This window comes from Numenius arquata, chromosome 7 (assembly GCF_964106895.1).
Source record: "Numenius arquata chromosome 7, bNumArq3.hap1.1, whole genome shotgun sequence".
NCBI lineage: Eukaryota > Metazoa > Chordata > Aves > Charadriiformes > Scolopacidae > Numenius > Numenius arquata.
The window spans coordinates 19170801-19185182 of NC_133582.1; the positions used below are offsets into that span (position 1 = coordinate 19170801).

Sequence of the window (14382 nt, forward strand, 5' to 3'; positions counted from 1 at the left end):
GCAACGGTGTGAATTCTTGCCACATCCTAATAGTATTCAATCTTATTCAATCAGCGTGTCATACAGATTTTACAGTACAGATCTGGATTCCCATGCAAAGAATTGAAATCTGTTTATTGTAGGCCAGCTTTCCTTATTTTTTGCCATAGACTCCTTAGGAATATGGTCATAAAATTCAGAGATCCACATAAGATGAGAGCCTACTTGCTTGATACTGCAGATGCTAAGAGATCTGACTGTTAAGAGAAAAAAACATAGCATGGTTGGAAGAGAAATTCCAAAGTATAGCATCTCAGGATCCCAAAAGAAGAGTGGCAGTTTGCCTGCACCTGCACATTTGAAAGATGAAAAGAGGTTCATCTTAAACAGACATTTTCTTAAGGGGAAAAACATGACTGCTCCCAGGACAAGAAACAAGGAATGATCTCTGTTTAAGAGGAGCCCAGTAACAGGCCCAGCTCTTAAATAATGAAGAACCAGCTTGAATAACAACTTCATAGAATTTAGATGCTCTTGATTCACACTTTATTTTCTCTTTTTTTTGTTTCTCATTCTTTTTTTCACAAGCAAACTTGTACTCAAAAGAAAACCTCTAAAATAAAATACACTGGATCTTGTCTCTCATGGACAGCACTCTCTGTGCAGGTTTTCCCCAGGTGTAGCCTTGGCTTGTCATTTTGTGAACACTTCCTGCTTTTCCAGAAAGTAAGCTGTGCTCCTGTTACCTTTTCCTAGGCTACATCTACCTGGTCTCTTATACACTGCTACAAGCTCTTGTCCCTGTCCTGTTCCATTGCATCAGCAGGTCACACCACATTACAGAGTACAGAGGTAGCTCCGCTTAAACACAATTACATATGGATGTTTTGCTATCATATCTTGGCCTCTTGCCTTCACTCGTACCTCTCGCAACCATTCACTCCCACTGAAATTTCTTCTCTTCCTTCTGCCATAATTAGATAAGTTTACTGATGTATTTATTTATTTTTAGGTAATCCCTAACCAGTCCAATCTCTGCCCTAAATGACACGGTAAACATTCAAGTTCAAAGCACTACTCCTAGGTTTCTTCTTCTAGTGTGAAAGGGACTGAGAAGGGAACATGGAAACTCTTAAAACCAACTGAAAATGTGCTATTGGCATTCAGGTCAAGAGAAGCAATATTTAAGTGTTGCCTTTTCAGCCTGGTTCACAATAAATCAAATTTGAATTACTATAAGAAACAGTAATTATGAGAATAATGTCAAGCCAATGAGAAAAATCTTCACGCTGAATGAATATGTAACACACATGCTTAAACATACATAACCACATATACATTCAAACACAACTTATTAAAAATGTGGTCCAAGGCAGAAAGTAAGTTGTTTAGCCACTTTCAACCATAGTTGACATTTCCTCAGGAAGCCGATGAGAAAAAGCATTAAGGAATATATACATGTCTTACAAATCTGACAGAGTCATAAAGTGTGGCTGCCAAAACCTTGTGAAGATGTACACAGGTTGCATTTTAAACAGAAAATGTCTCTGCTTTCTTATTTGCAACCCAAATTTACACATAGATTCCTTTAACTGAGATGAGAATTCTGTTCAAAATAAGAATAAAATGTAAAACAAACCTCCGTATAGAGTTTTGCCAATTGTCTCTTTTCCCATAGGCAGAACTTCCTGGTCTGAATAGTAGTTTTTTACTGCAACTTGTATGATATAACTTGAAAATGGCTGTAAGTTGTCTACAATGGCTATAGGATCCTGAAATTCCTGTAATTTGAAATCAGATAATAAACATGTATTCTTAGAAGAGTCATACTATTCTTAGAAGAGTCATACATCACACTAATCATCTCTCTATTAAATGAGTGTTAAAAAATAGCAGAGTAGTATTTTAATACACTTCAGTGTTTAAGCATGTTAAAATGAGAGTTTGGGTAATAAGTCACTACTGAAAACATAAAAAACCAAGCTGAGGTGTAATTAGCGTGGCTACAACAGCACGTTGTTCAGTGTCTGATAATTAAATAGGAAATGGCAAAGTAAAAAAAAAAATTAACAGAAGAAAAAGTTACTAAGTACAACTACCACAAAACACAAAGGCAAGCAATATGGTTGCTGGACAGTCTCAAGAGTTATTTAAACAGATTAATATCAACACAACTGCTCTTTTTACAAGTAGAAACTGAAGACTCGTTTCAACAGGATTTTAGCAAAGACATGTTAAGAAGTAGAGAAGTACTTGTACAAAGGAAAGATACAGAATCTACCACTTAACAATACCAAACAGAAAGGGGAACTACTGTTGAGGATGCAGAAGTGGAAAAACTCCCTTATAGAAAGCTAAAGAATGGTTTATAAAATGACTAGAAGTTATATCACATCCCCTGTTTATACATGATATCACGTGTATTTTTGTTCCAAAATAGCCATACCAATATTTTTTGCTGTAAAGCAGATAAATGGTAGCTTGAGTTCCTGTGGTTGTTAGTCATTTCTCTGAGAAATACCAGGTATGTCGGCGTAGGCTGTGATATGCCGGGGCATAGCTGCTGTGGCATGACAGATGGCAAGCTTAACACAAAACTGGTGTTTGTCATTTCAAGGATAGTAGGTTTCCCAGTGTCTGGCAATAGAATCAGGCATCTTTTATCTAGGAAAGACATCAGAAAATTCAAAAAAATAATTAATTACTGCTGGACCAATCCAAATTTGCATGGGATTCCACCACCATTCCTATGAGAAAGCATAACCACAAACTATTCTTTCTTCTTTCAGAAACAGAAAAAATCCCACCTGAATGTTCTTTATTTGATTACCTTCATGGACATAAGAATGGCAGTCATCAAAGTAAAGTCTTGTTTATTTTTGATAAAATATAGATTTACTAAAGGTACAGACTTACTAAAGAGTTTAGGTTCTTCTTTAAGTACCTAAATACCTTGGAAATACAGATCATAGCTGCTGTGTGATCAAGGGCAGTACACACTGATGAGTCCAAACTTGCTTGTCACAGGAAAGGCAGATATGCAGACTACTGAGTACTTTTATCTAGCAATTAAATATTATTTCTCTTTTTTTCCAAACAGCTTTTCATGTGTAAAGTTCATAGTAACAACAGGGAAAGGGGAGACAAATTTTGGAAGGAGAAAAGGAGTCTATAGGGAGAAAACAATAGACACAGACAACTACTCTCTGGCACTAAACAAAATGCAACGAAAGAAACATCCTCATCAATTGATGTACTTTTAAAAACAAAATAAATATATATTAAATGGACTTGCTGCCAAGAAGGAAAATATTAAGGCGTATGCATGGGGAAGATGGTACAAGGATAAATGTTTGCCCTTAGGCCAGAACAACTGACCTCATTGTTAGATCTTTTCTCTCTAAATAAGCAGCCCTGCCTTTCCTACCAAAGTCAAGTTAATGCATATAAGGACAGGAGAATAAAAAAGTCTGTTCAACAGAAATAAATGTAAGGTTGAATCTTTGTCAATTTTATAGTTACTTAGAGTAGTAAAACTCTCATGGGAAAAGTCCCAGATGGAGTAAAGAATTGAGCCATTTTCAGAGTTAAAGTTTCTGTCAGGCAGTTCCATAGAAATGTGTTTACCCTGACAAAAAAAATCCTTCACTAGATATTCAGTCCCCTTCCTCCTAACCCTGAAGAGAAATCATTCTTTCACAGAATCTGTGACAGGACAATAATTTTCACTGAATACTTCTGATGTGTTAAATGATCAACTGACATCACATCTCTGGATGGCAATTAAATAGGTTAGAACGAAAGGTAACTCTAGCAGTACTCCTTGCTCACATCACTAAAGCAATAAAAAGCATGTCAGTCAGCCCAGTTGGTCTTTGCAAACACTGCTTTTCATTCATACGCCATTTGCTTTCACTACTGAGAAGGAGAATAACATACTTTTTTTTCATATGTTATTATGTTAATTTACTTTTATCTTAAACTTGTGCGAATCATAGAATGGTTAGAGTTGGAAGGGACCTTAAAGACCACCTAGTTCCAAACTCCATACCGTGGGTAGGGACACCTCCCACTAGACCAGGTTACTGAAAGTCCCATCCAGTCTGGCTTTGAACATTTCCAGGGATGGGGCATCCACAACTTCCCTGGGCAACCTTTTCTTTCTTTTCTGCACCAGCTAAGCCTGGGGTTCTTGCAGGAAACCCTACCCCTGGGGATAGGGATTGATACATTCTGTACTTGGGCCAAACCAAGCTTCTGCAGCAATGCCAAGCCCACACAGACCTCATGGGAACAAACTTGCCCAAACTGCTGGTAAGAATAGCCTGGGTGCAGGTCAGAGCAGCTGCAGGCAGGAGTAACTCTACTGGCTGCTCAAAACAGTGTGAAATTATTTTATTCCAAAGAAGTCCATGCTGTTAAAATATTCCCTTGTATATTTGTCAGATTTTTATGCAAAACTGAAGTTAAAGAATTATTTTGAATATATTCATCATGCTAGTACATGTTTTAAACCTCTGCATTTACACAGATAATCCCTATAGGTGCCATGAATCTTAATCTTCTATTAAAACCAACTTTTATTTCTTCCATTATTATTCTGCAATGGTTTGTTTAAAATATTAGGCATTCTAAGTGAAGTCTAGCTCTACTATAATGTAAGCTGCAATTGCCTCTCAGGTACTTCTTTATAAATCATTTTAATAAGCAGAGTTCTTATCTCTTTGTCTTTGGAAGGGCAGACTTTTTCTCAGCTTTGCACACTAGTGAACAAACCCAGAAATCTGTATCATAACAGGGATCATTATCAAACCCTTGCTACAAAGCTTTCTGGACATGTTTGGTTTTTTTCTGTGCATTAATGTGCACTATCTTTTCTAAATCTCCAGGTTTGACACAAATTTGAAAATAAGTATGGTTTGGCACTAACATCCTGAGCCTTTGAAACATAGGCAATATTTATCATCATGATCTTCCACGTGATCCAACACAAGCCCAGTCCTTATATTCATCCTTTTAAAAATGTGCATAGTGATTTTTTTTCCCTTCAGAAGGTACCCGAATCCATAAAGCATACTTTACATAAAAACACATAGCACAATCTGCAACTCAAATACACACTCTGAAATAAATGTCTTACATTTACAAAACAACCCAAATCCCCTCTACCTGGATACAATTGCGCTGCCGAGCTGTAGGCTAATACTTTCAGGTGATGAATTTCTCTCTTCTGAAGAAAGTGACTCGTGCTTGCTTTATTTGCTAGCCGAATTTCAGTGTATTCCTTCATTTCGATGCTCCAATACATAAATTTCTTATCTACGGTCAAGCTGCCAATTTTCTTACCTGTAGGAAAACATTGTATAGTTAAGCTTCAGAATAAACCCTGAGCAGACAATTTTGCAAGAGCAGATAGGTGCTCGTATTCACAGTGAGTCAATATGGGTGAATGGGTCACAGCATATCTTCAAAGACCTTCCCTGGAAAAGAGATTTCCAATATTTTCCAATAGGTCTTATGAGGCTGAGACACTGTTATTTCAGTTTACAAGTGTAGAATTGAAGGTTTCTTATTATCCATAATTATGAGAACTGCAATTCAATTAACAAACACCAGAAATAAAACACAAGAGCGAGAGTTGTCTACAGAAACTTTCATCATTTTTCAAAGATGAAAACCACAGTGCTCTGCCATCTCCCAGGAACAATTAAGACAATTCCTCTGGTAACAGAACAGCTTTACCAGCACTCTTCCAGGATCGAGCTGAAAACTGAGCAACGAAAATCAAGTTCATTACAAGAAGCACAACAGAGATAAGTTGTCATATAAGACTCTATGTGCATGAAGTACTCTCCCCATATATTGAAGTCTGCAGCACCACTTTCAGGCATAACTTAAGATGGTATTGTATCTTTTCATGGAGATAAACTGTAATATATGTACCTAATATGAAACCCTAGCAAAATAATGTATTAATACTATAAGTGGAATCTATTGACAAGTAACATTTGAGGCTGTAGTGTTTCCATTTGATTTACATCATACATACTTGCATTAGTAAATGTCCTCACACTGCTCTTTCTCTTAGTTTGTATCAACAGAATACACAACTGGAAACACAGAACACAAACATTTTGTCCATCTTGCCTATAGATGAACCAATCTTATAAAGTGCTTCATGAATGCTATTTTGCTGAAATGAACATTGTTTGATGTAAAATACAGCAAAATTCAAAAACTATCTGAAGACATAACAGAGCATTCAGACCTTGAAAACTTGGTATTTTGGTAATTCTCCAGCAGTGGCAACCATCCACATCTGAGGCCCATATTTCATCTTTTCCTCTGGTAAAGAGCAGCTGGGGATTCCTGGAGTCAGACACATCTATACTCATAGGTCTTCCCAGCTCTGCTTCTGTCACATTACAGGTGCAGTAGTTCCTCATCTGTTCTTCTACTGATACGTATCCCAAAATGTGGTGCACAGTGTTATTCAGAATATCATAATAAAACATGCGGCTGCCATAATCAAGCTCTTCCATCCAGTACAAGCGGCTATCAAATAAAATGCATTGCTTACAGTAGAAAAACTTCAATCTGAGCAATCTACCCTAAATGCAGTCCTGTAAGTGACTACAGACACAATCCTCCCAAACATTTAAAACAAGGTAACAGCAGCATACTTGCAGAGTGATTTCAGGTGTTTAAAGGATATTTTTGAATGGAAGATCGCAATAACTGACTATTCTGAATAAAACAGTTATTGTAAAAAATTATTGTGTTACTAACTTTCATTTGCATCACTTAAATAGAAGAACCTATCAGTATTTAGGTATTACTTGAAATCTTTCCTCAAACACAGGTATCTTGTTGAAATTAGGTATGTCCAAGCTCAACTAACAGTATAAAAGTAGAACTACATCCAGAAATTTCTGAGATTTACACAGTGCAAAAAATTCATATACTATAAAAAGTCCTTTTTGGTCCTTGACAGTTGATGATTTCATGAAAATCATGTTTAAAATATGCTTTAAAAATTTATTAGTAATATATGCTTTACCTTAAGAAAGGATATGACAACAGAGACGATACAGTTGAATTACTTTTACCCAAGTGTATGTTCAAGGCTTTTAGGGTTTTTATCTTGAGCTCAAGATCAATAACAAGTATTTGAGTTTCATTCCATGGTGTTTTCAGGGCAACAAAGAGATGTCTTGCAATCCAGTCAACTGTCATGGCTGTGGCGTTGCGAAGATGTGCATCTTTGAAAAACTTAAGAAAAAATAAAAACATTACTAAAGCTGCTTGAGAGCAGATTTTTCTCACCTCATGCTAGGATATCATGAAATTAGATTTGCTTCTGAAATAATTTCTACTTGGCAAGTTAAAATATAGAGAGATGCCTTGGAACAAAGATTCCAATATTTTTATACAAATTAAAACTATTGTTTCATAAATATCAATTGCTGCTTCCGTGTTGTTTCCATATTCTTGAAATTGGAATGAAATCAAATTAAACTAAATTAAATTACATTTGATACAAAAAATAAATTTATTGGACTTAATAGTGTAAATTTTAAATTAAATATCTGTTGGAATATCTTATCAACAAAGAAGATGTAAATAAAATTATACATCTTTAATAGAAAAGCTTTACCAATGGCATACTTTGGCCTATTCTAGTTGCTATTGATGACAAAAAAAAAACCCTGAAGACCAATTTTTATTATATTATACATAGTTCTATTGCACTGCTGGAAAGAAAAATTATCTAGCTAATCTCTTTCATATTACATCTCATACAAACTGACAGTCATTAAGAAAATTATGTCTTTCCAGTTCTGTTTTAGCCACCACATTTTGCCATTAAATGTGCTTTGTTCATCATGCTGCTTTTTTCTGTTTCAAATATGCAGTTTTGACTTATTCAAAAACCTAATTAGTCCCAAAATAATTACAATAATATTTTTCTAGATTCTCTCAAGCAAAGGAATGAACAAATACCTGAGACTCTGAAGTAGTCTGTGTATTCAGAAGAAAAATAGAGTCTTCTACAATATAGTACACTTTGTCATCATTAGCAGTATAACAGATGTCCTTTACATTTGTCTTTGCTGAAAGTTCCCATATGGTACGATTATTGTCTATGTCAGTAAGAAACAACTTGTTGGCAGAAACAGTTAGAAGAGTTGGGACAGGGAAAAGATCTGGAAGCAAAAGGGCACAGCAGAATTTACCAAAAAAACCCAAAATTCTAGGCAATAGCAGTCATTCATAAGGAAAGCAAGGACAAGATAAAAATACATGATGGCCTGCACAAATTATATTTGGTCATATGTCACAGCAAACAAATAAAATAATGACTTGACTAGAATAACAACTTCTTGTCATCGCATGCAAACTCCTAAGATTTTTTCAGTGGCAATTTGGATGCTTATCTAACAAATTTAAGCCTAGTAAAACAGATTTGCTCACTTAATTACCATTAACAGCCCAAGCAGAAATAGCCTATGATCCCTAGTAGGTCTCTAACTCTCCTGGTTACCTTTCACAGCTCAATTAGAAACATTCTATGATCTCTAGCAATATGCAGATTACAGACCAAAACTTGCTGTTCCATACTACCCTGGGGTTGCCTAGAAAAGTTAATTTAGCATAGTTTTGAGGAAAGGCTCCAAATTCTTGAAATTTAATCTAATGATAAGAAATGCGTAGTCATTTCATGTCAGAAGCTGTAACTATTTCCTCTGTGGTGTCTACTGTAGGGTGGAACAAATGTCACACAAATTGTCAGAGGCCGTTTATCAGATTACCAAATTCCTGTAATGTTGATTTCACACAAACCATGAGATGACATCTCAGTCATCCATACCTGATGAATTCCTCTCTGCTATATCAGACAAAGGTCCTGGACCCACAGAGGTGAAGGCTTGCACCTGTGAGACAAGAGATTTTTACGTATGTTAAGTAGTGACATAAACCATTGCATTTGAGAGCCTGTAAAGTCACAACTAATGACAAAAACAAAGCCAGATTCCCTGGGTGCTCAGCTAGGAACATATGCATGTCCTCTGTTTGACCTGAGGCTGTGCTGGTCAGTTCAAAGGCTACATTCAGGGTTGAACCATGGCTATGAAGAGAATTTTAAGCAGTGGCCCAGAGAATGACAATTCATGCTGCATTTATCAATTAGAGCTCAAAGGACACCGGATAGCCTTGCCTCCTTCCCCAGGCTGGAGCAGTTCCTACTGTTGGTTGATGTTGCATCCAACGTGGTGTTCTCCCCCATCAGTACCTGACCTATTACATGCTCTCGTGTTTTTAACTAGTCTTTCAAGCACACATTCCGTGTGTTCTAAAGCATTTATTGCAATGAAAACATGACCTCTTGACAAGTTTTAATATGGAAGTTTCTTTTTATGGAAGTTCTTGTGAGTCCTTTTTATGTGAGGCCTTGAATTTCTCCAGCAGTGCAATTTCTCTTATCTGTGACTGTTATAGTAGCCTGCCACCCTCTACCAGCTCAACCAAATCTGTGTTTAACTTGCAGCCTTCAGCAGCGGCTTTGGGATACTTCCAGAAAAGTTTCTTTTGGGCCTCACCAAACCTGTGTAATATTGGAGCATTGTTTTGCACTTTATTTAGTGAACAATACAATATTTAGAAAGGTTAAGCCAGGTATCCAAAGGTGAGTCAGTGAATCAGCACTTCCACAAGCAGAAACCACAAGTTCTTGCCCCAAGCCCGATACCATCTCCTAAGCAAACACGTCAGGCTGCACTGATAACATCTAGCATGAGATAAGCTCAGTAATTTTTCATACCTGAAACCTTACTGTGAGGCTAGGAAGCACATCCCTGAGAGAAAAGAACTTCTGGGTGGGTGTGACGTTGCTCGTGTTCCACTCTGTGAAAGTGTCAGCAGTGCCATTCTCACTCAATAGTTGATAGTAAACCCTGAATTGCGTTAATACTCCATTGTCCCTTTCAGGCCTGTCCCACCTGAACTCCACAAGGACTTTGTCATCACCTTCATGTAGGTTATTTCCTAAGACATATATTCTAGGGTTTGTAGGAGCTGAAGGAACTGTATATAAAAAAAAAAAAGAGATAAAAAACACAGAGCAAAGTACTCTGTTAAAACACAAACTCTACTTCATAATTCACTCTTTTAGTTTTGAGCCTGAGCTTTACAACCCCAATGCTGACAGAGACAGATAGCAACTGGTGAGGTATAAATTAGAGAAGAATATCTAAAACTTCATGGTAATTCCTTTCTGCTTTTCATTGTTCTGTAGGTATCTGATTTTAACTTGCTTAGCAAAAAAAAAAGAGCTGTATGAACAGAAACAAACACACTCCTGCACTCAGACTGGGGCATATCGATTTAGCCAAGTCCTGTAGGTAACAATGGAGCTGCAAGAATTTTCACAACATAGAGCATACTCTGTCTCCCTTCCTACCCACTTCAAAATCTACTGCAGCTCATAAGCTCTCTCAGCACTTCAGTCACTCAGCGCTATACTTTAGCTGACTTAACTTTGACCTACACAAGTGCAAAAATAAACACTGAAGTAAAAAGTAAAAAGTGTGCAACTTTATTAAAAACTTAATAAGTGGTTATTATATTACATGCAGCCTTTGATGGTCGTTGTAATGGATCTCAATTTCTCTTTCTTGTTCATAGTCATAGGCACATGGTGTATATACTGTCATGCACTTTCTGTTCCAATTATATTGCTGCAGCTGTGTGCATTTATATGTGCAGTAGATAATTGCCAAAGATACTCAAGAACATGTTCTTGCAACTCTGCTTCTAGCTGACTAGCCCTGAAAGCTGCTCATTCCTCTCCAGGGTGTCACTTGCTGACACAGACCTGGTTCTAGTACCCATTACAGGTGAGGAATGTGATTTAAAATCCTGATACCTCCTTCAGGGGCTCGAAGGAATACAGATGTTGTTGGTGCCTTGCCCCAGTATGTGTATGGAGTGACGTTAAAATCAAAGAGTGTAAATGGTTCCAGCCAATAAACTCGGTAGGATGGCACTGTCAAGTTATGAGGATGGAGGCACCGTTCACTCTCCAAAGACTGTGAATGAAATAAAACAGAATAAAATAAAACAAAACATTTTTTTCCCTCTCTGAAAGGCCTTCAGTTTTCCAAAATTCCCCTCATCAAGCAGGTCAACTAATTCAATGCAGAGCTTCTCTTCCTGTGAGTGATTGTTATTTCACCAACTCCTGTGGCACTGTAGTGATCCACAGCAATCTGCTAGCAATCTGCCCTTTGAATTTCAAGTACAGCTTGCCAAACGTGCTAAAATTAAGGGTGGGTGAAGGCTAGATTTAACACTCAGGCAAAGGCTGTCCCACTGGCAGCTCAGAGGACATTTCTGTCTCTGAGTTACTGTGAAAGGCTTTCTCACATTTTGAGCACTGGGAGCTCCTCACCCGCACTTCACACCTCAGCAGCTAGCACCAGAGCCACTGCTAAGCCTGTCTTCCTCCCATGCTGGCCTTGGTGTGGAGAAACAGGACAGCTTGCTTTATATTTACACTTTAGTTTGGTTGCTTGACCAATTTGTAAAAGCTGGAGAAGAAACAAACTGTATTTCTGTTTAAAAACAGATATATCAGCAAGTGGATGCAGTAATACATGTAGATAATAAGGAATATCCTCACTTGTAGAGCTTTTGATCCCACGCAGTAAAAGACAGTTCCCCATTCCACATTTGTGGATGGACTCCAAGTGATGTGAAAACTTGAAGAGTTTCCTATAATCCTGAAGGAAGACTCTGGCACTGAATCTGGAATCACTTTTGGTGTAAAAGAAAAATTTCCTGTCCATAAAGAGAGGAAGAAATAATACTAATTTAAAGAATATGAGCAATAGTAGACTTTTCAAACCTGACTTAAAACAAAGTACTATGGAAAAGCCTGTAAACTGTCATTAGATAGAAATAATTAATAACAATACCACATAATCTTTTTAACCATACCTATCTTTTAAAATTGCATATTATCCAGGTATAACCTGATATATTTATTAATAAGTTGCTGTTGTTCTTGTCTTTTGTCAAATGACTAAAGAATTTTAAGAATGAAGTGTTACACGCTGACAGTGAATACCTTTATTGAGGGGGTTAGATAAAGAAAATAAGGTACCTGGCAAAGGTTTACGTGATGTGTGAACAAGGGTAAAGGCTGCAAACTCTGCTGGTTGTGAGAAGGGAATGCTAAGGCTCTGATTGAGCTCCTGAGTTGTAATGAACTGAAGACTATTAATCCAGAACAGACGACCACTGTAGTACTCCAGTGCACCCTGAGATATTTCTGAAGTACTCCATGCTGCAAATTCTGTGATGATGGCATTACCACAACTGTGGAAACACATATGAAATTAGTAAACTGAAAACACATGTGTAGAGAGAACAGGATTTATGCAATGCTTGACACATCGATAAGTTTCTCATCATTCAAATTCTTAATACTCATGTAGGAAGCAGGAAAACAATTCAAAAGGTTTTCTTTAAGTTGTCTACAGAAGAACACTTTCAGAATGGCACACTGCAGGAGAGGGTGGAAAACAAAGCCTTCATTCCTTTGATTTCATTAGACAACAATTATAAATGGCTTAATATTCTTATGTATGGATGTAGAAAATTGAGTATTTTGAAAAATTAACTCACGTCTCAGCTATTCCACTGAAACAGTGGAGTCTACTTCACAGAGTGAAATTCATTCTACTTCATTAGAGCAGGTCCCGAGATGAGTTTGACCCTGTTACTTTCCTCGATAACCTTCCATTATTAATTAAATTCTATTAACATTTTCGTCCACTGGCATCACTGGTGATTTAATGTGTCTTGTTACTTCTATGCCAAAACTTACAGGGCTTTTTAGTTCCCAGTTTGTCTTCTGGCTAAGAGATTAAATATGTTGTAAGAGGCATCATTTTGCCATCTCAGAAATGTCTTTCAGCTTAGACACATGCTATCCAAAACCAATTTGGAAAAGCTTTGACACGTCATCAGGTCCATTAGGATGGATTACTTCTAATCTCTCTATTCTGGCATGCCAGGGACAATGATTTATGGCTGCCAATTGGTTCACAATGGAGCTGCATGTTCTAGCTAAAACTAATCAACATATTTTGATTCTTTAAATGCTTACCATTAATCATAGCAAGTCTAAAAATCAGTCAGAAAATTCAGCTGATTCCACACAAACCAATACTGGAACAGGCTGCCCAGGGAGGTCGTGGAGCCCCCTACTCTGGAGACTTTCAAGACCCGCCTTGATGCAGTCTTGAGTAATGTGCTCTAGGCAATCCTGCCTCAGCAGGGGAGTTGGACTAGATGATCTCTAGAGGTCCCTTCCAACTCTGACAATTCCATGATCCATGATTCCGTGATTATGAGCGCATGTAAATACAGATACTGTTCAGTTATGTTTAATAGGTTTAATCTGATGCTTGTAAAAAAAAAAAAAAAAAAGGCACTTCCCATATGAAAAGGAGCAAAAATGCGGTTTCATAAGCACTTGAGTACATTGAGCACATGAGTGCATGATGAGGTTCATCACGCACTTGGCACTTACAGAACAGATTACCATTTTTCTCAAGGTCTTAGTACATAGTTGAGCTGACCCATAAGCATGGGTTTGTTTGGTTGGTTTTTTTTAAACTTTGCCTTTCAGGAATAATGAAGCCATTTCATGTTCAGGATGATCAAGAGGAAAGCCTGCTGAGTGCTGATTGCTCAGATGAGAAAGTGGTGTCAGTTCAAGTCCTAAGCTCCACACAAGATGAACAAGCTACAGCTCTAGGCACTTGAAAACTGTCAGCTGTTGTAAATGCCAAGATAAAATAGACAATAAAAGGTGATTATTTCCTAAGGCCAAGTCTAAAAATTGATGAGCATGACCTCAGTTCTTTTGAACACCCATACTGTGTTTCTCTCACTGCAAAAACCATGTTAACAACCATCTCAACATGTACATCAGTGAGGTGTGACCATTAGCTCTTCTTTTGTTTATTGTTAAATTAGTAATTAGTGTGTCCTGCATTGGACAAAATTTGTTTTTAAAGAGTATCACAAAAACTAGAAAATACAGACTTTCTTACCTCTGCTACACATTTACTTACCCTTCTTTGCAAAGAGAAATTCTGTGTAGGTTTAGGCATAGACTGTCTTGCACAAGCCAGTAAAGAAAGCCATAGGTGAGATCCAAAGTTAAACCAACCACCTAAGAAAAACAAGTCCAAATGGCAATTTGAACATGCCTCTAAGGTATAACCTCCCTTACGCATAACTGTTCTCTAGACAGCATCATGAGTAGTTCTTTGTCAAAAATATTATTGGCAAAAATAATATTACTGCTACGAACATTTATTCTAACAG

General features: G+C 37.2%; 1 protein-coding gene across 1 annotated transcript in view; it reads right to left on the reverse strand.

The window, feature by feature from the left end:
* ROS1 (ROS proto-oncogene 1, receptor tyrosine kinase) overlaps positions 1-14382 on the reverse strand; it is a 71889-nt gene that overhangs the window by 32545 nt on the left and 24962 nt on the right. The window contains exons 18-29 of the mRNA XM_074150395.1: positions 14127-14227; positions 12146-12360; positions 11663-11820; positions 10907-11069; positions 9803-10065; positions 8852-8915; positions 7984-8186; positions 7040-7251; positions 6248-6534; positions 5149-5325; positions 2426-2643; positions 1619-1760 (exon numbers count right to left, since the gene is read on the reverse strand). Of these exons, the coding sequence (XP_074006496.1) occupies positions 1619-1760; positions 2426-2643; positions 5149-5325; positions 6248-6534; positions 7040-7251; positions 7984-8186; positions 8852-8915; positions 9803-10065; positions 10907-11069; positions 11663-11820; positions 12146-12360; positions 14127-14227 (2203 nt within the window). The remainder of the gene's footprint in view (positions 1-1618; positions 1761-2425; positions 2644-5148; positions 5326-6247; positions 6535-7039; positions 7252-7983; positions 8187-8851; positions 8916-9802; positions 10066-10906; positions 11070-11662; positions 11821-12145; positions 12361-14126; positions 14228-14382) is intronic.